This window comes from Balaenoptera borealis (assembly GCF_965194805.1).
Source record: "Balaenoptera borealis genome assembly, chromosome: 2".
NCBI lineage: Eukaryota > Metazoa > Chordata > Mammalia > Artiodactyla > Balaenopteridae > Balaenoptera > Balaenoptera borealis.
The window spans coordinates 118,879,065-118,902,111 of NC_138867.1; the positions used below are offsets into that span (position 1 = coordinate 118,879,065).

At 49.2% G+C, this 23,047-nt stretch overlaps 1 protein-coding gene across 4 annotated transcripts in view; it reads left to right on the forward strand.

The window, feature by feature from the left end:
* The window catches only part of CYSTM1 (cysteine rich transmembrane module containing 1), a 70,341-nt gene extending 48,027 nt beyond the window's left edge, over nucleotides 1-22,314 (forward strand). For 3 of the 4 annotated variants that reach the window (XM_082378724.1, XM_082378726.1, XM_082378725.1), the window contains exon 3: nucleotides 6,949-7,133. In XM_082378724.1, coding sequence (XP_082234850.1) covers nucleotides 6,949-7,058 — 110 coding nt within the window. In that variant the 3' untranslated portion in view covers nucleotides 7,059-7,133. Of the gene's footprint in view, nucleotides 1-6,948; nucleotides 7,134-21,834 lie in introns of those variants that run through there. The other variant, XM_082378727.1, reaches the window with a different exon arrangement.
* The last annotated feature ends 733 nt before the right edge of the window (nucleotides 22,315-23,047 follow it).

The window sequence follows — 23,047 nt, forward strand, 5'->3', positions numbered from 1 at the left end:
CCAGGGGAAGCCCTTAACCACTTTTAAGTGTACAGTTTGGTGGCATTAAGTCCATTCACATTGCTGTGCAACCATCACCACCATCCATCTCCACAACGTTGTTCATCATCCCAAACTAGAACTCCTTACCCACTAAAAAATAAATCCACTCTCCAGTCCCTGGCAACCACCTTTCTACTTTCTGTCTCTATGAATTTGGCAGCTCTGGGTACTTCATGTAACAGGAGTCATACGGTATTTGTCCTTGTGTGACTGGCTTACTTCACTTAGCAAAATGTCTTTAAGGTACACCCATGTTGTAGCAAATGTCAAAATTTCTTTCTTAGGCTGAAGAATATTCCATCGTATGTATAAACCGTGTTTTATTTATCCTTTCATCCACTTGGTGGCTTCCACCTTTTGGCTGTTGTGAATATGCTGCTGTGAACATGGGTGTGCAAATACCTGTTCAAGCACCTGCTTTCAATTCTTTTGGGTACGAGTTGTAAAGCACAGGAGCAGGATGTCTTTTGAAGGTCAGTTTCTGATGACTCACCCTTCTCCACTGAGGGCTAGACTCACAGGCCAAAAGGTAGCTTTACTCACCGCCTAATTTTAGACTCCAACATAACCACCACTGGTCACTCGTAACATCAGGCTTCATTTTGATATTTGATAGGCTTTCACAGCATGTTAAAATTCCAGTTTTATGTATTACCTGTCACTGACTACACTTAGCTGGCCACTTCCTTGTGATTGTGGAGGCACCCTTGTCACTCGGTGGTGGGCACTGCCACTAGGCAGTGCACCTCATTACACCCGGCTTGCTCCCAGGGGTGCAGGCTCTTGATGACTTTGCCCCTCCTAACCCAAGTTGGGCTGGTCTTTTGGTCTCGTCCCCAGACCTGGCTCCGTCCTGGGACCCGAAACCCTGAGCCCACTGACAACTGAGGATGTTGAGGTCACTTGTCTTCTACTTGCAGCAGCTTTGGTCAGGTGTGGTGTTACCCCCCCAGGTCTGCTGATTCTTGTCATCTGTTTTCGTTTCATCCAGTTCTTACACAACATTTAACGTTATTAGAATTATACATCATTTCTTTCCTAGGAAAGTAAAATACTTTTCTGAAATACCTTGGCATTTGGAGTTGCTGCAAGAACTGGTGTTCCCTGCACCAGCTTAGAACCAGCCCTAGGGCCCTCGGTAGTTGGTGAGGTGGACACATCTGGGGGACGATGGGCTTTCGATGGATTCACCTGTCCTGTCATGCATGGGTCTCTCTACCTCTGGACGAGACTTCCTTTGGCCAGCACCCGTCTGTATTTGTCAGACGAGTTAGGAAGTAGAGATGGGAGTACAGGGAGAAGACCTGCACCCTGCACTTGAGGACCTCATAGTCTAGTTACAGCATTTAGAAACCCTGAGGATAAACTAGCCATTTCTGAGGCAGTCCTGTTGTCTTATCTTTTCCAATGCCGCAAGTAAAAAGAAAGCATTGCCGGCCTACAAAGGCAAAGGCTCCTGCTCTTACCCCCAGGCTCTGTTTTGGGCCCTGTACCACATGTACTGTACACGTAGCCTCCCCTTTTCATCTAAGGACTTCCCTCGGGCCCATCTCTGTCTCGGTGCTGCATTCTTCTTAAGGACTGCTTGGTATTTCTAAGACTAAGGGTTTTGAATGATTGTAATGATAGTGTGATAGCAGCAATTCAGAGTCAGAAAGATCCTTGATGGGCTGGGCCAGGTCAGGAAGGCTTCTCAGAGGAGATGCGCTGAGCCCCAGGTGGTGGGTCCTGTCCTGTCAGCGATGCAGAGGAGGAGGAGGGCGGCCTCTGCTGCTTTTCTCTTCTGCTGTTCTCGGGGCTGACTGTTGCTTTCTCCTGCTCTGGCACGTGGCATTAGTACACGCTTAGTACTGTGCCTCCGTTTTAGTCCCCTGATGGTCGCCTTATTGGGCTTGGTTTTAGATGCTGGAGGATGAAGGGAGGAGTTTGCCAGACAGCGGATTAGATGCTTCTCAGAGGATCTGAAAGATCTGTGTGAGGTGTGGAAGAAGAGCCTTTCACATAGTAACCCAACCTGGAGCAAGATCTCTGGCCTAAACCCTGGGAGCTAATGAATCAGGCAGCTATTTCTGGAGCTGACCTGGAGGAGAGGGCACACTTCTCTGCCCTGGGGCAGGTGAGCCATTTCTCTGGCAGGGAGAGAAGAAAGAGGCTGTTAAGGGTGCACAGCCGGATCTGGGAGGCAGGCAGGCATCTCCGCTCACGTGTCACATTCTGCATGGGAAGGCTGAGGACTAGCAGGTGGTCTGGGAGGGACTGTGAAACCCACGTTGGGCTTTCCTGCTGGGGTCGGTGCCACAGAGCCTTCAGGTCTTTAGCGGGTGGGTGGGTTGTCACTAGGCATGGGCCTGGCAGTCAGGATGCAGGTCTGTCTCTGGTCCTCGGGTTATAGCCCTTGTGCTGTTGTCCTGTTTGTTCCCATGCTAACCGGCTCCCTCTTCTGTCCCAGGCTCAGTATATCAGCTCCCCGTCCCCTGTCCTGGGCTCTGCCTGAGGTTTCCAGAGTCACACTTCCCAAAGACGTAACCATGTCTCCCCGACCCTGAACCTGGGCTCTGATACCATGTGGTTGGTTGAGGCCAAAGGAAAATTGACAGGGACTGTGTGTGTGTGTATGTGTGTACGCACACGCGTGTGCATGGGCAGTTGGGGTGAGAGCACGGCCCGGAGTTGCTGGCAGTTCTCCCTCCAGCAGTCGTCCGTCCTCCTGCTGTGGCGCTACTGGAGGTGGCCTGGCTCTCTTCATCTGCCCCCTCCCCTCATAGTGGCTTTGGGCACACCCCTCCCTTGCGCTGGACCTGTTAGCCTCTGCCCAGTGAAGGGCTAGATGACCTTGCAGGTCCTTTGCTTCCAGAACAGCCTATGACTCTGCCTCCTGGCCTCTTGTTTATTTCTGAGGCTTCTCCCCTGAGTCCGGGTGAGCCCCCCACCCCTTCTCTCTGCCGGTTTAGGCCAGCTCTTTAGTCAGTCCTGGGAGGGGTCTGCCTGAGAGTCACTCATTTGAATAACAGTAATAACACCAGTGAGCATTTATTGAACGCTTGACAATGTGCTAGACACTGTGCTGTTAGCGTTTTGCATGCCTGATCTCTTCATTTTCCCAGCAAGCCTGTGGGGTACAGATTACTGACGTTACTCGTATTTTACAGCACAGGAAGCTGAGGCTAAGAGAGGTTGTTACCTGCCCAAGGTTACATGGCCAATGAGTTAGATGAGCCTATATTTAAATCCAATTTGGTATGGCTTATTAAAATCTCTGTTCCTAAATTCTAATTATGGTGCCTCCCACTAGATTGGAGCAGTGTGTCTTTGGGAATTGTGACCTGGATTGGGGCAGCAGTATCAGGTAGGGAAGGGTTTCTTCCCTGCTTCTCTCCGAACTTCCCATCTCCAGACTCTGCTGACAACCCACTGCCTACCCATCCCACCGCCCCTCCTGTTGAATCTTGGGTTCCTGGGAAGAGTTGTTGGAGCCTCTGGGGCCGCTTTAGCAAGGAGGAGGGAGGGCTGGGGAGATGGGGACGAGCTTTTCTGAGAACACAGCCAGTGCCCCCTGCACTGGGTTGTCTTTTTTTTTTTTTAATTTTTATTTATTTATATTTATTTTTGGCTGTGTTGGGTCTTCGTTTCTGTGCAAGGGCTTTCTCTAGTTGCGGCAAGCGGGGGCCACTCTTCATCGCGGTGCACGGGCCTCTCACTATCGCGGCCTCTCTTGTTGCGGAGCACAGGCTACAGACGCGCAGGCTCAGTAATTGTGGCTCACGGGCCTAGTTGCTCTGCGGCATGTGGGATCTTCCGAGACCAGGGCTCGAACCCATGTCCCCTGCATTGGCAGGCAGATTCTCAACCGCTGCGCCACCAGGGAAGCCCTGGGTTGTCTTTTTGTGTGCCGTCGGGTAGGGCGCAGGGCGCGGGCTGGGTCTGTGCTAGGCGGTCTCTGCCTGCGGGAGGGATGTGCTGGTGCACACCTTGCCCGCTGCAGCCGTCAGCATCGCTGGGGTTCAAGGCGGTTGTCTCTCTGCTCCGTGAATACGGCCCTAAGTGGGCTCCTGCCTCCTCACGGCAAAGCTGTCCTCACCCTGCTTTCCACAGAGACCAGAGTTCTGTGGCCACCAAATACAGGCCTCCGTGTTTGAAGCCCAGAGGAATTTCAGCCCATAGAATGAATACTTTTCTTTGGATTATTAGTTAGCCAAGTACCAGCCTTCACACTGTGCACGTGCCTGGAATTGGGTTTCCTGACTCGTGAAGGGGAGGCATTGGCCCCACTCCCTTTCAGGAGACCTTCCGGTGCTCTAGTGCGGTATGACGCTCGCTGAGCCATGGCTGGGCTGTGCCTGCTGACAAGCAGCCTTCCTCGTGGGGGCAGGTAGATCCGCTCTGAGTCTTGCAAAAGCAAGGGAATTTGGCTGTGAGGTGCCCGAGGCCCTTATAGGTAGGGCTCGGTAGCGGGGTTGCTGAACGTGGCCGGATACAGACCCATGGGATCCGTGCAGCGTGGCTGAACAGTCTAGGTGGCCACGGAGAAAGCGCTGTAGGAAGGAGGAGCCTGGATGTCTTTGAGCAAAGGAGTGACTCGATGGGCAGGTAGGTGTAGAACAGTGGGAGTGTGCCGCGTGAGGAGCCAGGAAACTGACGTGTCGGTGCTACCTTCTAGTTGATTCTGGACGGACCACGTAGCCTTCCCTCATGCAGTTGCCTCTTCTATGAAATGGGACCATAGTGTGTTCTCTGCCTGTGAATGTGCAGGGATATCTATAGACTTCAGTCCAATGATGGTGAGGAAAAGGGTGATGAGGGCTGAGTCTGGGAGCAGCAGGCAGGTGCCTTGGTGAGAAGGCATCTATCCCACGTCCCAGCACTCTGGGGTGCTGCTGGAGGGCCCCAGAGGCAGAGCAGAAATGTGGAGGGGATACTTCCAGGACGAAGGAGTGGAGGATGAGCCCAGTGACTGTGTTGCTGGGGTCAAGAGAAAGCCAAGGGCTGGGGCGGGCGCTGCTTTCAGGGTCAGGTGCGAAGGCACTGAAGTTGCCGACAGCACTGCTGAGGGAACAGGCTGGTAGGGCGGACGGCAGCGGCGTGGGGCTCTGCTGAGGAAGTGGGAGGAGAAAGAAGGGCATGATGCTGGCGCTCACACAGGTGAGGGAGAGAGGGGAGCCGGGGTGGGGGGTGGTGAGGGACCTGAAGGTGGCCCCTGGCGGACCATGGACTCCCCAGGGGTTTGCAAAGGCTAGACTCACTGTACCTGCTCCTTGGTGCCCTCTTTCTGCAGGACCAGGCTCCGTTGGGCTTCTGACTACCTGCTCAAACCCAAAGGGGAGGAAGAGAAGAGGCTGGGGTTGGTTTGGGAAATGCCACCAGCTCGTGTCGCTGGAGAGGGAAGGAGTGCAGAAGGAACCCTGGCAAGTGGGGCTGTTGGGGACCTGGCGTGGGAGTGTTTCTGGCTCATGGGGCTCAGTCTTAGGAATTGCACCAGCGCGAGGACCCTCTGGTCTCCGAGCTCCTTGCGGGGAGGAGTGGTGATTTGATACAGCTACTGCTTGCCAGGTTTGCCCAGTAGGAATCCCAGCGTGTGCCCAGGGCTGAGTCAGCAAGGCCTGAGGGGAGTCAGAACTGCATTGAAGGCAAATCTGATGGGTGAAACTGAAGGTCACAGGGGCCAGGCCAGGCCGTGAAGGGAGCGACATAACTGGGAGCACAGGTTAGGGAAGCTGGGCCGAGGGGGGTCAGTAGGTAACTGTGACATTGGGGAAGGCATCCAGGACTGAGGCCAGTGCCGCCAGGGAGCCCAGATCAGTGGTTGCCAGCTGCCCCCAAAGAAAGCCCCTGGAGCTAGCACTGTGGCAGAGGCTAGAAGAGGTCTGAGCTCTGCTGAAACTGGACAGCCCTCCCTCCTGCCTACAGGACCCTGGCAGTGACAGTGGAGGAGTGGCTTTGAGTGTGGCTTTGGAACCGGACAAGCCTGGATTTGAGAAAAATATAAAATGCAGAGCAGAGTAAAAGCCCCCACCCCTCCCACACTCTGACCTTTGTTTCTTGCATTCTTTCAGAAATCTGTATGTGTATGTGTGTGTATATATATCCTTTTAATTGTACAAAAATAACAATGCACAATGTACAATATACCTTTTATCCCTTGCTTAATTCACTGGCAACATGGAAGAACCATCTCGTTCTTTTTAATGGCCATTTAGTATTCCATCCTATGGTATGCATTAGCTTGCCTAATCAGTCTGCAGGTGACAGACATCAAGGTTGTTGCTAGTTTGGGGTTATTTTGATACAGCAGCAGTCACAATGTACACACATTTTTGAACAACGGGACAATTATTTCTGTAGAAAAACCCTAGATACAGATTTTCTGGGTCAAAGTTCTATGCACCGCCCCTCCCTGCCACCGCTCCCCCAAAGGGGTTTCTACCAATTCACACTCCTGCAAACAGAGTTTGAGAGTTACAAATGATAGTAACAGAGCTGTTGTGAGGATTAAATGAGATAATGTGTAAAGCTTTCAGCCAGTCCCTGCCACATCAGGCTGTAGGGCAGGCCTCACTGCAAACTGGATCACTTTGATGAGTCAAGTAAAGTGCTGGGTTGGGTTTCATAGTCAGCTTGGGGAAGGGGAGGTGGCAGGAAACAGTGCTCTGACAGCTGCTGAGCAGATGTCACCTTCATTCACACATCCAGGAAACTACCTGATGTGGGCCAGACACTGGAGCGGGGATGGAGCAGGGAACCAGGTAGCGTGGCTCCGCCTTCACGGAGCTGACAGTCTGGGGAGAGAGGGAGACCTCGAACAGGTCTCCACAGGTTGTGCTAAGTGCTCGAGCAGCATAGGACACCGCTGCTCAGTCCCCTCTGATTGGGTCTCTCTCTCCCCACCCCCGCCCCTCCCCTGCCCCCCAGTGTACGTGATGGAGCGGGAAAGGAAGACTGACGACACCGGGTGTCAGGCGGCCCTGGCCGCGTGCTGGGCTGCTCTCTGCTGCTGCTGCCTCCTGGACAACTTGGACTGAGTAGCCGAGACCCAAGTGCTCCCTGCAGGCCTGCTACCTTCTGTTACTGGAATAAACAACTAGTGCTGCACAGTTTACATTTTTTCTTTCTTTAAAAATTAACTAATCTACAGACTTCAAAATTTTAGCATCTATGATAGGTGTGAAATGGTATCTCACTGTTTTAACTACCTTCCTGCTTACTAGTAACCTTGAACATAAACAGATGTTTTTGATTTGCCTTTACAAATCTTGTGAATTGCTTGTTACATATCCTTAGCTCGTTTTTTCTATTCGTTTGTCTTCTCTTACTGATTTGTAGGGAATCTTTAAATATTCCACACACTAATATTTGTCACTTTTATAGGCTTGGAAATACCTTCTTCTTGTCTGTCTCTTAACCTTTTTATAGTGTATTTTCTAGTATGAAAGTTTTGTTTGTTTATTTTCTATTTTATTATTTTTGGCTGCGTTGGGTCTTCGTTGCGTCTTCGTTGCTGCACGTGGGCTTTCTCTAGTTGTGGCGAGCAGGGTCTACTCTTCGTTGCGGTGCGCAGGCTTCTCATTGTGGTGGCTTCTCTTGTTGCGGTGCACGGTCTTCAGTAGTTGCAGCACGTGGACTCAGTAGTTGCAGCGCATGGGCTTCAGTAATTGCTGTGTGTGGGTTCTAGGCTGCACGGGCTCTAGAGCACAGGCTCAGTAGTTGTGGCGCACAGGCTTAGCTGCTCCATGGCATGTGGGATCTTCCCGGACCAGGGATCGAACTAGTGTGCCCCACATTAGCAGGAGGATGTTAACCACTGTGCCACCAGGGAAGTCCCGAAAGTTTCTAAATGTCATGTTTATCAATCTTTCCCTCATGCTTTGTGTGTTTTAATCTTTGAAAAATCATTTTCTATTCCAAGATTGCAAAGATAAGCCTATATTTTCTTCTAAAACTTTTTCACAGTCTTTTTTTTTTTTTTTTTTTGGCTGCATTTGGTCTCCATTGCTGCACACGGGCTTTCTCTAGTTGTGGCGAGCAGGGGCTACTCTTCATTGCAGTGCGCGGGCTTCTCATTGTGGTGGCTTCTCTTGTTGCAGAGCGCAGGCTCTAGGCACGCGGGCTTCAGTAGTTGTGGCTTGCGGGCTCTAGAGTGCAGGTTTAGTTGCTCCGCGGCATGTGGGATCTTCCCGGACCAGGGCCCGAACCCATGTCCCCTGCATTGGCAGGCGGATTCTTAACCACTGCGCCACCAGGGAAGCCCTTTCACATAGTCTTTAGTCCACCTAAATTTGTGTTTGATCATGGTGTAGGATAGGGTTCTGGTTTTCTTTTTCCATTTTGATAGTTCCAGCACCATTTATTGATTAGGTCACCCTTTCCCCACTGATTTGAAATGAGATTTGTCATATAACAAGTTCCTACATATAAATGGGCTAGAATCAGAAGTCTGGTGTGACAGGCATCTTCCCTGCCCCCAGGACATGCATACACACATACTCCTTTCTCTTCTTTAGAATTTTCTTGGATATTCTTGGCCTTTTACTGTAATCTGGATTTTAGGATGAGTCTGTCAGTTTCTATGGAAAACTACGATGTTTGGCTTTAATCGGAACAGCATGTAATTCATAGAGTAATTGGGGGGAAGAGTTGATGTATTTAAGAGTGTTGTCTTCCTATCTGGAACATGGTGTCCCTTCATTTTTTTGGACTTCTTTTATGTCCTTAGATAAAATCTTATAATTTCTTCACGTAGCTTTCACATATCCTTTGTTGGTCTTTAAAATTGGATGTCTTCTCAGGTACCTTGCAGTCTTAATGCTATTGTAAATGGACTCTTTTTTTTTTTTAATATTACATTTTTTCGTGAAAATAATTTCTTCATTCCAGTGGGGTCACAGATTAGATTTTTAACCCAGTTTTATCACAACATTGCCTTGGGACACTTTAAACTGTCGGAGGAGCAGTTCTTCAATCTGCCCCAAGTGTACTCCCAGGGAATCACCCTCCGACCGACATTCAGTAGCTGCTGAATATCTCCAGTGTGGTAGGCGATGGACCACAGAGAACAGACCCCATCCCTGCCACCATGGGGCTTACACTCTAGGGAGGGAACAAGACATTAAATAATCCCACAGGTATTATTGACATTCTGCTTTCCTATGAAAAGAAGATATGTATTGCTATGAAAACATATGAAAAGGGGACAGTCTGCACAGTCTGGAAGGGTGCTGAAAGACGAATAGCTGTTAATAGGCAAAACAATTGTAGGAAAAGCAGGTGCATAGGCCCAATGGCAGGAGAGAACATGCCTCATTTGAGAAACTAGAAGAGGAAACTGATGTGGCAAAGAACAATGGGATGTTGGGAACAGATGAAGAGCAGGCAGAAGCAAGATGGGGGGCTCACAGCCCCACTTAGGGATTTTGGTTTTTGTCCTGTGAGCAGTGGGAAGCCATTGAAGGATTTTAAGCAAAGGGATGACATGATCACATTTGCATTTTTAAGAGCCCCCTTTGGCTTCCATGTAGAGAATGGTTTGAGGCACAAGTTCACATGGTGATGATGGAAAGACATGAACGTACTTGAGAAATTTGGAAGTAAAATCACAGGACTTGTAGATGGATTGGATATGGGGATTGAAGAAACGGGGAGTGGGGATGACTCCTGAGATTCTGACTGGAACTAGATGCCTAGTGGTGGTGTTTGTGGAGGTTGGAAACAAAGTAAAGGAGTATATTTGCTCAGGAGGAAGAAAATCATGTTGGGCTCTGAATGTGTTGGGTTAGATTGAGGTGTTTATGAGACATTCAAGTAGAGATGTCAGGTAAGCAGTTGTATATACACCTGGAGCTTGGAGGAGAGGTTGGGCTGGAGATTTAAATGTGGAAGGCACTGGCATATTGGTAGTAACTAGAACTGTGGGAGTGAATGAGATCACATTAGGTAGAAATGTGGAGGGAAAAGAGAAGGTGGCAGTGTAGGGCTGAGCTTTAAGGAAAACTGACTTGGACCTGTAGATGATGAACCTGCAAAGAAGTCAGAGATGGAAAACCAGGAGAATGGGATGTCCTGAAAGTAGGAGAATTTGTATTAAGGGAGTGATCAGTAGCATCAAATATTGCTGGGAGGTCAGAACTCAAAAATGTGCATTGGACTTAGCCACACTATTGTCACTGAGGGGTGGACTTCCCTCCAGTTCCTATTCTGTGAAGGACACCAACAGAGGGAAAGACAGGATTGCTAGGACCAGAATACAGGATTGGAGGAAGGCAGGCATTTGTGTAGGCGTGGAAGAGACAAGCTCAGAGTGCAAAGAACCAGCTGGGCACCATGAAGGCTCAAAGCCTCTGCTAAACTGGAGAGAACCATGCAAAAAAACAAGTTCCAGAAGGATCAGACACCAAGTAAGGGAGTCAGGTTATTGTCACTCAGCTTTGAGCCTGGGCAGAGAAGACACTGCTCCTCAAGCAGACTGTGTCCCCTGGGGTGGCTGTTGGAGGGTCCAGCACGTAGATTATCAAGCATGTGACTATCCTTGCTGGGGAGGCCCTTCTGAACAGCAGCAAGTATAGATCCGTCATGACCACCATTTCAGCCTTTCTGATAGTTTTCAGATTTTTCTAATATAAATTGTTCTATAAGAAACTCTCCATGCAACTCCAGTGTGGAATAGATACTACGGAATTGCAGTTGAGGCAAGGACGGGCCATCCCCTACCTTTTTATAGAATCCCAGGGACCTGAGGAATGCATCTGAAAGCCTTAGGTCGTTCTGGATTTTCCAGTACATTTGGCCAAGGGAGATTTAGGCTGGATGGGTTTTGCCTCTGGGATACTGCCTTATAAGCAGAATTATCAGAGTGTAACTGCTGGTGTATTTTCTGAAGATCTGGGGGGTACTTTATTGCTGAGTAGTAGTCCATTGTCTGGAGGTAACAGTTTATTCATTCACCTGTTGAAGGACATTTGGGTTGTTTTCACTTTTTGGTGATTATAAATTTATGTACAGGTTTTTGAACGTAAGTTTTCATTTCTCTAAGGAGTGAAATTTCTGGCTTAAATGATTAAGTGTATATTTAACTTTAAGAAACTGCTACTGTTTTTCAGAGTGGCTGTACCATTATGCATCCCCATCAGCAATGAATGAGGGTTCCAGTTGCTCTGTATCCTTGCCAGCACATATTGTCACTGATTTTAATTTTAGCCATTCTGATAGGTGTGGAGTGGTATCTCCTTGTAGGTTTTTTTTTCTTAATTAAACAAGGATTGTATTTATTTTAAAATTACATATCATACTCAAGCTGCCCTCAAATGTAATTTAATTTTCCATTACCTACATTTTTTTTTTTTTTTTTTTGGCTGTGTTGGGTCTTCGTTTCTATGCAAGGGCTTTCTCTAGTTGTGGCAAGCGGGGGCCACTCTTCATCACGGTGCCGTGGGCCTCTCACTATCGCGGCCTCTCTTGTTGCGGAGCACAGGCTCCAGACGCGCAGGCTCAGTAGTTGTGGCTCACGGGCCTAGTTGCTCCGCGGCATGTGGGATCTTCCCAGACCAGGGCTCAAACCCGTGTCCCCTGCATTGGCAGGCAGATTCTCAACCACTGCGCCACCAGGGAAGCCCCATTATCTACATTTTAATCCTTGTAGTTTTAATTTGCATTTTTAAAATGGCTAACGATGTTGTCGTGTACGTATTTGCCCTTCTTATACTATCCTATTTGGTGAAGAGTCTGTTCGAGTCTTTTACCCACTTATAAGTTGAGTTGTTTTCTTATTGTGGAGTTTTGAGAGTCTTTATATGTTCTAGATAAAGGCCTGTGTTGGATATTATTTGCATATATTGTCTCCCCGTCTGTAGCTTGTCTTTTCATCTCCTTAACAGATTCTTCTATGGAGCAAAAGTTTTAAATTTTGATTAAGTCCAAATTATCATGCTTTTGTTGTTAGGTCTCAGAACTCTCTGCCTAATTCCAGGTCATGAAGATTCTCTTCCATGTCTTCTTCTGAAAGCTTTACAGTTTTGTGTTTTACATTTAGATCTATGATCCATTTTGGGTAACTTTTTACATAAAATGTGAGGCATAAAATGGTTGAGGTTTTTGGGTTTTTGTGTGCCAATTTTTTCAACATTTGTTTGAAAAGACTATCATTTCTCCATAGAATTGCTTTTGCATGTTTGTCAAACGTCAGTTGGCCATGTTTATGTGGGTTTATTACCGTCCTCTCTATTCCGCTCCTTTGATCTGTCAGTTCCTTCACCAATACCATAACCGTCTTGACTATTGTAGCTTATATTAACCTTAAAATAAGGTAGTATGAGTCCTCCAACTTTATTCTTTTTCAAAATTATTTGTTATTCTAGTTCTCTTGCCTTTCCATAAATTTCAGAATCAGCTTATCTACAAAAAATACTGCTGGGGTTATGATTAGAAGGGCTGGTGGGTATCTAAATGGCATGACTTGCTCCCTCTTATGTGCCATAACCTCTAAAGAAGAAAGGCAGCCTGCTCCTTCATTTGCTGTGTTGTGATTATTCCAGCTTATGATTGATTATACTGGTATCTTTTGAAGTTTGGCGGTAATGAGGTATGTCTACATCGGATTGGGCAGGAACAGCCATGAAAGGATGACCAGTATGTTGAGGGGCTTGTGGGCCAGGTCATGCTCTAGGGCAGGTCAGCCACCATCATTCACAACCTTGGTCTCCATCTGTCTCCCTCCTGAGCAGGTAGAGCAAGACTTGCCAGTCATTAGAGGAATCTCCCTGCCTCGGGCTATTTACACCTCTGCCACAGGGTCATAGAACTGTCCTGTACTGTGCATGATCTGATTTTTTCTCTAGATTTTCCTTAATTTCTTCTGCCTGGCATAACAGCCTCACTCGTATTTATTTCTCAAACAGACAGACACATTAGAAGTATATTCATGATATGTCATGAGATAATGAACTGCTTCCTCCTTTCTGCTGTAGTAACACTACCCATGACATCAGGGCTTCCCATGCTCATCTGTTTGACCTTCCCCAGCTCACACCCATGGTTCCTGTGGTCTGAGGCAATGGCACAGGCAGACTTGGAGAGGAAGAGTGGGTGCTGAGGGAGCGCTGCACACGTCCTCACCCTGTGTCCTCCCGTCATTGTTCTTCAGTCCCCTCCCCAGTCTCTTGGCTGACTTAAGGATAAAAGAAAAACTGCTTTCTATTCTCCAAACTAACACCGGCTGTTCTGTCTCTTCGCCTCAGGGTATATGAGATTACTTGCTGAGTCTTCTGCCGTCACCCTAGCCAAACATTTGAGTTTCCCTTTTGGTCACTTACTTTCTTCTCTCATCAGCGGAAGCAGCAGTTCTTGGTTATCTCCTCAGATTTACCAAAAAAACCCACAAAACCTAAAATTATCTAAGTTTTTCGTTGTGTAAGCTCATCTGGATAGAGCACCCCACCCCCAAGCTGCTGGGCCCTCGTGTCAGCCTGTGGCATTTCTGTGGATGTGCCGGCCCTGCCCGCTCCTGGGCCTGGGCTGCTCCCTGTGGCTGTGTGGTCAAGACCAAGCTCTGTGCGTGCTGCTGGGCCAGCAAACACGGTTGTAGAGGCTGCACTGGAATGCCTGGCACCTCTTAGGTCTTTAGCTCTATGAACATTAACAGTGGAATGTCTATCAAATTATGAAAGATAATGTTTGAAATGTACTATATGATCTCACCCCATGGTGAAACTTGGCTGTTTGTAAATTGAGATTTTTTTTTTTGTCCCATCTTAATAATGATATTCACCTTTGTCCTCATCCCATTTTCCCATGTCATCTAAGGCAGTAGCTTCCAAAACTGTCTTTCCTTCCTATGGAGGAGGACACAGGGGCTCTAAGAAGTCAAGTGACTTAACCCGAAGTCACCCAGCTATGGCAGAATAGAGCCAGGACCTCTCAGCTCAGGTCTGCAGGCCCTGGTCTTGACCTCTTCTGTCAGTACAGGGTAAAAAAGCAAGCCTTTATTTTTTGTGTTATGTAAGTGGGGTGAGTGAGTTCCAGTCTCCCGCTTGTAGAAACAGCATGGCCTTTACTGGAAAGTACCAAGCACTGCTGGATCTCCAGCCACGCACAACCAAACTGGCAACTTCCAGCATTGCATTGAGTTCCGCGTGACGAAGAGGCAGCACTCGTGTGCTGTCACACGCCCTGTTCAAGCTCCTCAGCAACCTTCTTGGCTTCTGCGGCATCTCCATTTGGGAGGTGGGAGGATGGTCCTTTCACTTTAATGTTTTGTGACAGTGGACAGAAAACGCTATCAGCTCCTTTACCCCATTTCTGCACATTTCCTAGACTAAAAAACACATTGGAGGGAACTGTTTCTCGAAAGACACTCTTTTATCCCCAGAGAATTTAGTCCTTTTCCTGAGATTCAATGAACAAGGCCACCCGTCCTGCTGGAATTTTCGAGGTTTTGAGTTGTGAACTGATCACATTTGACTGGCTTTAATTTTAAGGTGTAAGGAGAAACACCCTACTTCTTCAGTTTTAAGTCTTTTTAATGTGTACATCCCTTGTTGACTGTTCTCTTTCATATTATGTTCTTCTACTGGCCTTAGTGTCTGCATTGTCTTAATGCTAGCCATAGACTCATCACGTCCAAGCAAATGCTCACGTGTGTATGTGTGAGGGTTTCTTTACTCCCTTACCTAAGGAAATGGGATGTTTCCAAATATTTCACCCTATTCTCTTGAGGGGCCTCAACAGCCAAAGTTGTTTGTATTCCGCCTTCCTAGCCCCCAGTACACACACACACAGCCCCTTGCTTCTCCCCTGGGTTGTCTCCTTTCCCATTTCTGAGCAGCTGTGCTTCATGTGGACTGCCAGTTCCTCTGCTTCTGTCATCCTGTGATGAGTTGGCGCCACACATATGAATACCAATCCGAATATGGATTGGTTGGAGGAGCCCCTCCCCGCACAGACTCAGAATAAGAAAACAGATTTCTGGTGATTTTTTTTCTGTAGGATGTCATCACATTGTGGTTCCCATTAAGTCTTCCCTCCTTCACTCCATGCCAGGCCCTGGGCCAAGCACTTTACATTCTTATGTTTTTGTCACAAAACATAGGCTCTTAGGCACTACTTCCGCCCACCGCTTCACAAGTGTGAAGGCTGGGGCATGGGGAAGCTGTGACCGTCACTTGGGCAGTGCCCCTCCAGAGCCCATGTACATAGCTCTTGTCCTTAGAGAGCAATTCAAGCGGTGGGGTGCCCAAGGAAAGTCTGAAGTAGATTTCTTGAGGGGGACGGTCCAGCTACACCCCACCCCCAGGAGGTGCCTTGTTCTGGGCCAACACACCCACCGGGTGGTTGCCAGGAGGGACCCTGAAATTCACTCCGTCTCCCAGTTGACTGCTGGACCAGGTCCATTCTGCCCTCTCTTTCGGACACACTGTGGAGTAGGGTGAGGACTGGATCTTGCTCTCCCACAAAGACAGTGGATTTTAAGGGAGAACCAGGCAACAGAGGCGAGGCCTTTCACCTGTCCACACACATCCACATTTCAGGTCACTTGCAGCCAGGCTGCTGATTTGAAGTGAGCCTAATCTTTTTTAACATCTTTATTGGAGTATAATTGCTTTACAATGGTGTGTTAGTTTCTGCAGTATAACAAAGTGAAATCAGCTATACCTATACTTATATGCCCATATCCCCTTCCTCTTGCATCTCCCTCCCTATCCCACCCCTCTAGGTGGTCACACGGAGCTGATCTCCCTGTGCTATGTGGCTGCTTCCCACTAGCTATCTATTTTACGTTTGGTAGTGTACGTAAGTCAGTGCATCTCTCTCACTTCGTCCCAGCTTACCCTTCCCCCTCCCCGTGTCCTCAAGTCCACTCTCTACGTCTGCATCTTTATTCCTGTCCTGCCCCTAGGTTCTTCAGAACCATTTTTTTTTTCTTTTAGATTCCATATATATGTGTTAGCATACAGTGTTTGTTTTTCTCTTTCTGACTTACTAGTGAGCCTGATCTTGATGTGCAGAGAGCACTGGGCCAGGAGGCAAGAGGGCTGGGTGATAGGTCAGGACATACCTTTAATTCACTATGCGACCTCAGTTACCACCTCCCTTCTTTGGGCTCAGCATTCTTTTCTTACCAAAAAATGACGGGCCACATGATCTCCAAGGCAGTTTCATTTGCAGTTCTAGCATCTAGGATGTTCTCAATTGTCCCAGCATCTACAACCAACTCTGTCCCAGTGGCCCCAGCAGGTCTAGCCCAAGGATAGGGCCACAGGAGGTGGTGGCAGTCCAGTCATACTTACCAGACGGGTATGACATGTCCAAACGCACTTAACTGTTTTTGTTGTTTATGAAACAATTTTACTATCAGGTCTACTGTTCATAAAACTGATAGGGTTGGAGAGGGCTAAGGTACAAGCTGGCCTGAGACTGAGCCTGGGAAGGGAGAGGCTTGGGCCCACTCTCCTCTGGATGCTCTGGGTGCGATATGCCAGGGTTCCCTAGACCCTCAACAACCCCTGAAAAGGCTGGGCTTTGGCCAAGATGGCCGCTTGGTTTTGTCCAGCAGCTGCCTCCTCAGAGGATGGCGGTAGCTGTATTTCTGGAGATCTCGGAACAGTGACCCACACAGAGGTCAGCAAACTCTCACCCTTTCCAGACCAATCCACAACAACACTTGGCATTGTGTCTGGACAGTGACGGTGGGCTGAATGATTGCTCAGTCGGGTGGCAGGCAGTAGATACATGGATGGGTGAATGAATTGGCTGGCCAGCTCCCTGACTGTTCTGCCTCACAGTGGGTATCTTGGGACACGGAAGCAGGGAGAGGGACAGAGACTTGGGAGACATGGCTGAAGCTGCAGGAGGAGGTGGTAGTGAGGGCAGTGAGGCCCAGGTGGCCTGGGGAAGGTCCCGAACTGAGCAGGCCTTAGGCAGCTGCTGTCACAGAGCCTGGGCCAAGGCTGTGCCAGTGCTGCCAGCCCCGTATCCCTCCTCTACCTGTGGAGGAACAGGAAAGTGGAAGATATTCCTCACCTCTCCTGCTCTTAACCTCTAGACTCGTGAAAACTACACGCCCTTGATTGCCTCTACTATTCCCGGCCAACCGTCACCCCCTCACTGTCCCCCCCTCTGTATATTTACCTGGTGCTCATGGCCTTCAGAGCAGGTGGCACAGTGGCACTGCCTTTAGGGCACCTTTTCTCACCAGTGCAACCCCCTTGTGCTTGAGTAATAAATGATCCCACTGCACGTGCACACCCAAGGAAAGCTGAAGTGCATCCTCAGCGAGCTGTGTGTTCTCCTCTCTGCCCCTGCATGGAAGGGGCAGGAACCATCCTATGGCTGTCCTGAGATTTTACTTACTCTTAAGATGTGGAAAGATTTTTCCCTCTCTTCTACCTCTGGTCCGAGCAGTAGGAGGGCTGTTCGGCATCCTCTGATACCTCCTGGAAGGCTGGCCTTCTTCTGTTGGTTTGGATGCTGGTTTAGAAGGTGGGGTGACTACAGGCCTCCTGCCTCTGGCAAAGCTGTCATCTCCACTGGGGGCACTTCCGGGGAGGTGCTCTGGCTGTGGTAGTCTTAGTAGAAAAGCAGCTTGGGTGCCCATCACTGGTCTTAGTCACAAGAGGCCAAGGTATAGCTTCCTTAATTAGCTCCCGGAGCAAGAAGGCCCCAGACGTCAGAACTCTCTGGGAAGCCCGTCTTTTTGTTTGCTTCTCCTTACTAGCTCTCTGGGTTGGGACTGTGCACAGATGCAGAGACAAGTAAGAATGGCCTAATAAGGCTCAATTACCACTTCAAAGCCCTTGATTAATCATTTAAAATGTCTGAGCTGAGCAAGAAAAGGTTTCAGATTCCAGGATGGGGCTGACTGAGGAACTGGAGCCTTTAGCAGAGTAAGCCTCTGCTCACGTTCCTGCCCAGGTCCCTGTGTGGTCTGGAGCCCCACTTGCCCACTGCCTGCCCAGAACCAGTAGCTCATGTGAATGGCCCCCCTGAGGTTGTACAATATGGTTGTCCTAGAATTTGGGACTGCTGGTTGGTGTGGCTGGTGGCCCTGGAGAAGACCCCAGGGCTTGGTGGGCAGTTGGGCACAGGGGGATGCATGCCTCCAAGCATCTTGCATCTGTCTTCTCTGCTTCCAGCAGAGAGGCAAGAAGGCAGATGGGGAGCCTCTTCCAGAATCTGCTCAGCTCCCCACAGGTTCTGCACCCAAGACTTACCTGGGTCTTTATGACCTAGTCTGGGCATCTGAGTTACACCTATATGCTCATACACCCCTCCCTGCACATTCCCCCAACCCCCTTCACCACCACCACCACCTTTGCACTTGCATTCACATGGCAAAGCTCTGAGTACCTGGCCCTCTGCAGGCCCCACCCCTGGGCTGGGGCTGAGAACATTGAAGGTTGGTACCAAAGGACTGTGTGAGGCAAGAAAGACAAGCTGGTGAAGGAACCCCTGGACCTGATCTCCAACTCAACCAGTTTTCTGGAAATGGAGAGTCCCTTCAGTCCCTTGCCTGGGACCAGGGCACAGGCTCCCAGCACTGGTTTGAATAGGGTGGTCTTGGCTCCTGAGACACTAGATAGGAAATGGGATGGTTAGCCTTTTGGCTGATATGTGTGTGAGCCAATCTGTAAAGCCCTGCCTGCGTCAGGAGGAGCTGGAGCCCAGCCTGTCCCCAGGCTGGCCACAAGGGGGCACTTAATCCCTAAGTAGGCACTCAATGTGAGTAGCCTCTGCAGACACCAGACCCTCTGCTCCCCACTGGGCACTGACTGCTCCCAACTCCACCCATTGCACTTCTGATCCCTCTCGATTTTTTCCTCCTTTAAAAGAAAAAAAAATTTTTTATTTTGGAGTAATTCTAGATTTACAGAAAAGTCAGGTAGTACCATTTCTGTATACTCTTGATCCAGCTTCCCTTAATGATTAACATCTTACATAACCATGGTCCTGCCCCCCCTTTTTATGCCCAGCTTGCCAGTATAGGCCAGTTGCCAGGAAGGCCCATGTGGCCTGGGTGTGGAAACACCTGTATTAGAATCATCTCTGCCCCAGCTCCTACTGGGTAACCAGTACCACCAGAAAAGCTGTGGTGTACACAGTCCCCTGGCTTCAAGTACCCAGGGAGGCTGTCATGGCCCAGGACTCAGGTAGCATGGGCTGCATCCTAATGGCTCAGCCAGGGCAGTATGGGAGCTCTCAGGCAGATTCACCCACTGGGTGGCAGGGATGGGGACACGTGGCAGATTAGAAGGTGTGAGGAGCAGAAGCCCCAGGGCTGGGTGGTGTCCTGGGGCAGACTAGGCCTGCAGCTTAGTGCAGCGGGCACCCTCTAAAGGTGCAGTACCTCAGACTCTGCAGGTTAAGCAGGGCATCTAGGCAGATACAGTTGTAAGATATGCAATTTCTGGGTCCCACCGCGGGTGCTGTGAGGAACCGTGAGGCCTTCCTCCTGGGCCAATCATCCCTGCTTTTGGTGATGGAAAGAAAAGCAAGGAAAACACAAGTCACTCCTACCTCCGCACCTACCCTCCCACACACGCACTCTTCCACTCCCATCTTCTCAACAGTCTGGAAGCATAGGTCCTGTCCTCAGCTAATGCAAGGAAAAAAGTCATAAGGGCTTTGGAAGACTCGGTGCTCCAGGAAATAAGTGACTCGGGTTTCTAAGGTATGTACAGCACTAACTACCCCTATCAAGGTTGATGCAGCCCTCTGGCTTGAAGTCCTCTGTTTTGTAGCCAGACTGATTATTTCTAACCTCTGTGTAAGCACTGTCTGGGAGTAATCAGCTCAGTCTCTACTGCCCCAGGTTGTGGAGTATGGCAGGTGAAATAAGCCCTGGCAAGGACAAACTTGACTAATGGAGAAAGGTGATAGAGGAAGCAAGACTGGGACATTTTTGTTTCCCTGACTAAGCTACCTGAGGTTCAGTGGTTTTGAGAGGAAGAAGGGCTGGGAGCAGGGGAAGCAGTGAGGAGACAGGTGTCCCGCAGGGTTGTGAAGATCAAGTGGTGCCCTCAGCACAGGTCCAGGCACATCGTGAGCACCTCTGTAAACGCCAGTTTAAGAGAGCCTGCAGGATCTGGCACATAGCAACCCAACCTCGGGCTGGGTCTCAGGCCTGGGTTAAACAGGCTGTTTCCAGAGCTGGCAGAGGAGGGGGACTTTATGTCCCAGGGGCAGCAGAGTGGCAAGGAGAATACAGCAAGAGATTATTCAAGGGGGTCCACAGCCAAATGTGTTCTCAGTTTCCCTGTCCAACACTACCCATGCAGGATCAGGGGAGGCTGGGAACTTGGGCAGGTGACACCCTGCTGTGGTGACCCCAGAGTTTGGAGTGCCCGGGCCTTCAGTGGGTGGGGTGGGCTCTGGCTGGAGTGAGAGAGGACTGTCCTGGAGCCCATTCACTCCTGTGCTCCTCCTGGTCCCTGTGCTATCCCAGTTGGGGCCTGAATTCACATCCTGCCTCTGGCTGGTCCTGTGCTGAACAAGAGACTTGACCTCTCTTAAGTCTTGAGTTCCTTACCTGTGAAATGGGAATGATGGTAACATCTATCTCAAAGTTACTCTTAAGACTAAATCAGGTCATGTGCCTTACCAGACCTCAGAAAAATAAATGGGTTGTCGCCTCCTCTTTGACTAGGTTTGCCTGGTGGTGGGTCCTGTCTCCCAGACCCTGAACAACTTTGTCTGTGTTGAGAGGGGCCAAATGAAAACAGGCTGAGATTAGACCCGTGCTGTGAGAGAAGGGAAAGGGATGTCTCTGTGGAGGGCGGCTGATACAACAGAACCTGGACAAGCTCACACTAACCCAGCGTGTTCTAGCTACTATACCAGGCTCCAGAGAGAAGAGTTGCCGAGAGAGGAGGTATAAAAATAGATACACAAAAATAGAACTAAAAGATGATTGCCAAAGGACTGGTTTAATTTATAAGATTCATGTATTCATGAACTTTCAAAAAGTTTAAGATCCTTACTGCTTATTACTGAGTTTGATGATGGTTGTTTTGAGATTTTCTTAAAAGTGGCTGCAGATCCTCCGAGGCCAAGGTCAACCGTCAGACATTCTAATGGGAAGCGAGGCTGACGTGAGCCAGAGCTCACGAGTAAAGGGTGATTGGGGGTCCTTCTTGATCTGGGGATTTGTTTGGCACTCAGATCTCTTAATACAGCGCTTAGCCCTGACAGGGCTCAGATTTCCTACTCCATTCTGAGGAAACGCAAGAGTTCCAGGCTCCAGCCATAGCCTCCCACTTGCCTAGGTTTTCATCCTGCCTACCATTGCTTTGTGCAAAAGTTTAGAGGCTGGAGCACATTCTGCATTGGCCAGGTATGAAAACCAAGATTCTTGGTTAATCTTTTAAAGCCTAAAGCCCCTTTTTAGGAGATTTTAGTTACTCTCTTGCTCTTGGGAGATGGCTTAGCTGTATCTGAAGAAATGCCCCCCAGTTCCCCTGTAGGATTCGGGACAGAGTGCTGCCTGGTTATAAACCAAGTAGGGTTAGCCAACTCTGGCCAGAGAGCAATGGACATTTCTTACTTAACTGGCTGCCTTGGTGTGAGTCCATTGGGTAGGTTCCCTAGTGCTTGCCCTCCTGCAGGGATGAATGTCCTTAAGAGGAGGAGGGAAAGTAGTTGAGCCACCCTTCCTCCATTCATCACCCAAGACTGCATAAGTGGAAAGGCTGCACAAAGTCTGCTCAGTGGCTTTCAGCTGCTGTACGTAGCTCTCCCTTGGTCTGAGGTGTTGGCCCTGTAGAGCCTGGGGTTTGTGCCGGTTCATTCTCACCCTCTCTCCCCTTCCCCATCCAGTGTATGTGGTGGAAGACCAAAGAAGGGATGACCTGGGCCCATCTACCTGCCTCACAGCCTGCTGGACTGCCCTCTGTTGCTGCTGTCTCTGGGATATGCTCACCTGACCACCCCGGCTCTCCTGTCCTGCCAGCTCTGCCGCCACCGCCAACAAGTGTGCCTGCCCCCATCTCTTCTGATTGCTGAAATCAATGACTAGCTCTGCACAGACACGTCTACCTTCAACGCAGTGGGATTCTAGATTAGCAGGGGCTGCTGCTGTTTAATTCAGTGACTTGATCTTTTTAATGTTCAAATCCATTTCTTATTGGTCCTTCACAAATGTGCTAAATGACTTTCATTTTTTTGGCCAAAGGCTTAGTGACAAAATATATATAATTTTAAAATTATACATTCAAGGTAGTGGCATGATGTAACATACCACTGAATGATTTCTCTGCTGACACCCTGTATGTTTCAATAAATTTGTCTAAACCTCAACTGTCTCAGTTATTCCAGATACAATCTAAGCCCTGGGTTTCTCAGCCACTGTCCAGTATATGATGAGGAGCCGATCTACCTTTTCATTCTGGCTGCTACTAGGGAGGCAGGGTCCAAGGCCAGGTTCCTTCAGCCAGGTCAAGGAGTCCTCACCGAGCTAGCATTCTCTCCCTAGTCCCACTGAGATATGGACTCACCAAGGAGCCACACTGGCTTTTACCCAGAGCCTAGGAAAGGGCATGTAACTGTGGTGGCTGCCCCAGGGCCTGCTCTGGAAGGAGAAGCCACAGCTGGGGCTCAGGGCCAGACCTGAGGCTTTCTCTTCCTGCTATCCCCTCCCAGAACCCAACCCCCGTCCACTGACACACGAAGAAGAGAGCTGTCATAATACAAACTAGTCAGCCAGGCCATCCATCTCAGTTTTGGCCGCAGGGTGGCGCTGAGCCACCATAGCAGCAAGTCTAATTTTCCTTCTTCAGCTGGCCAGCCCTGAGAGGCACAGTTGACAGGTCCTTGCCTAACCTCGCCTGCCCACTTTCCCTCTGAATCAGCCAGGTGCTGATAAATAACTACCAGCTCTCTCTCTTTAAAAACAAACAAAAAGCCAAGATTTTGTAGCATCACCTGATTTCTGTGGAGTAAATGGTAGGTCCCACCGTAGCTGATTTCAAGCTACCAACGTGATATCCTGAACATGGAGTTGGGAAGACAAGGGCAGGAGTGCACTGCTATG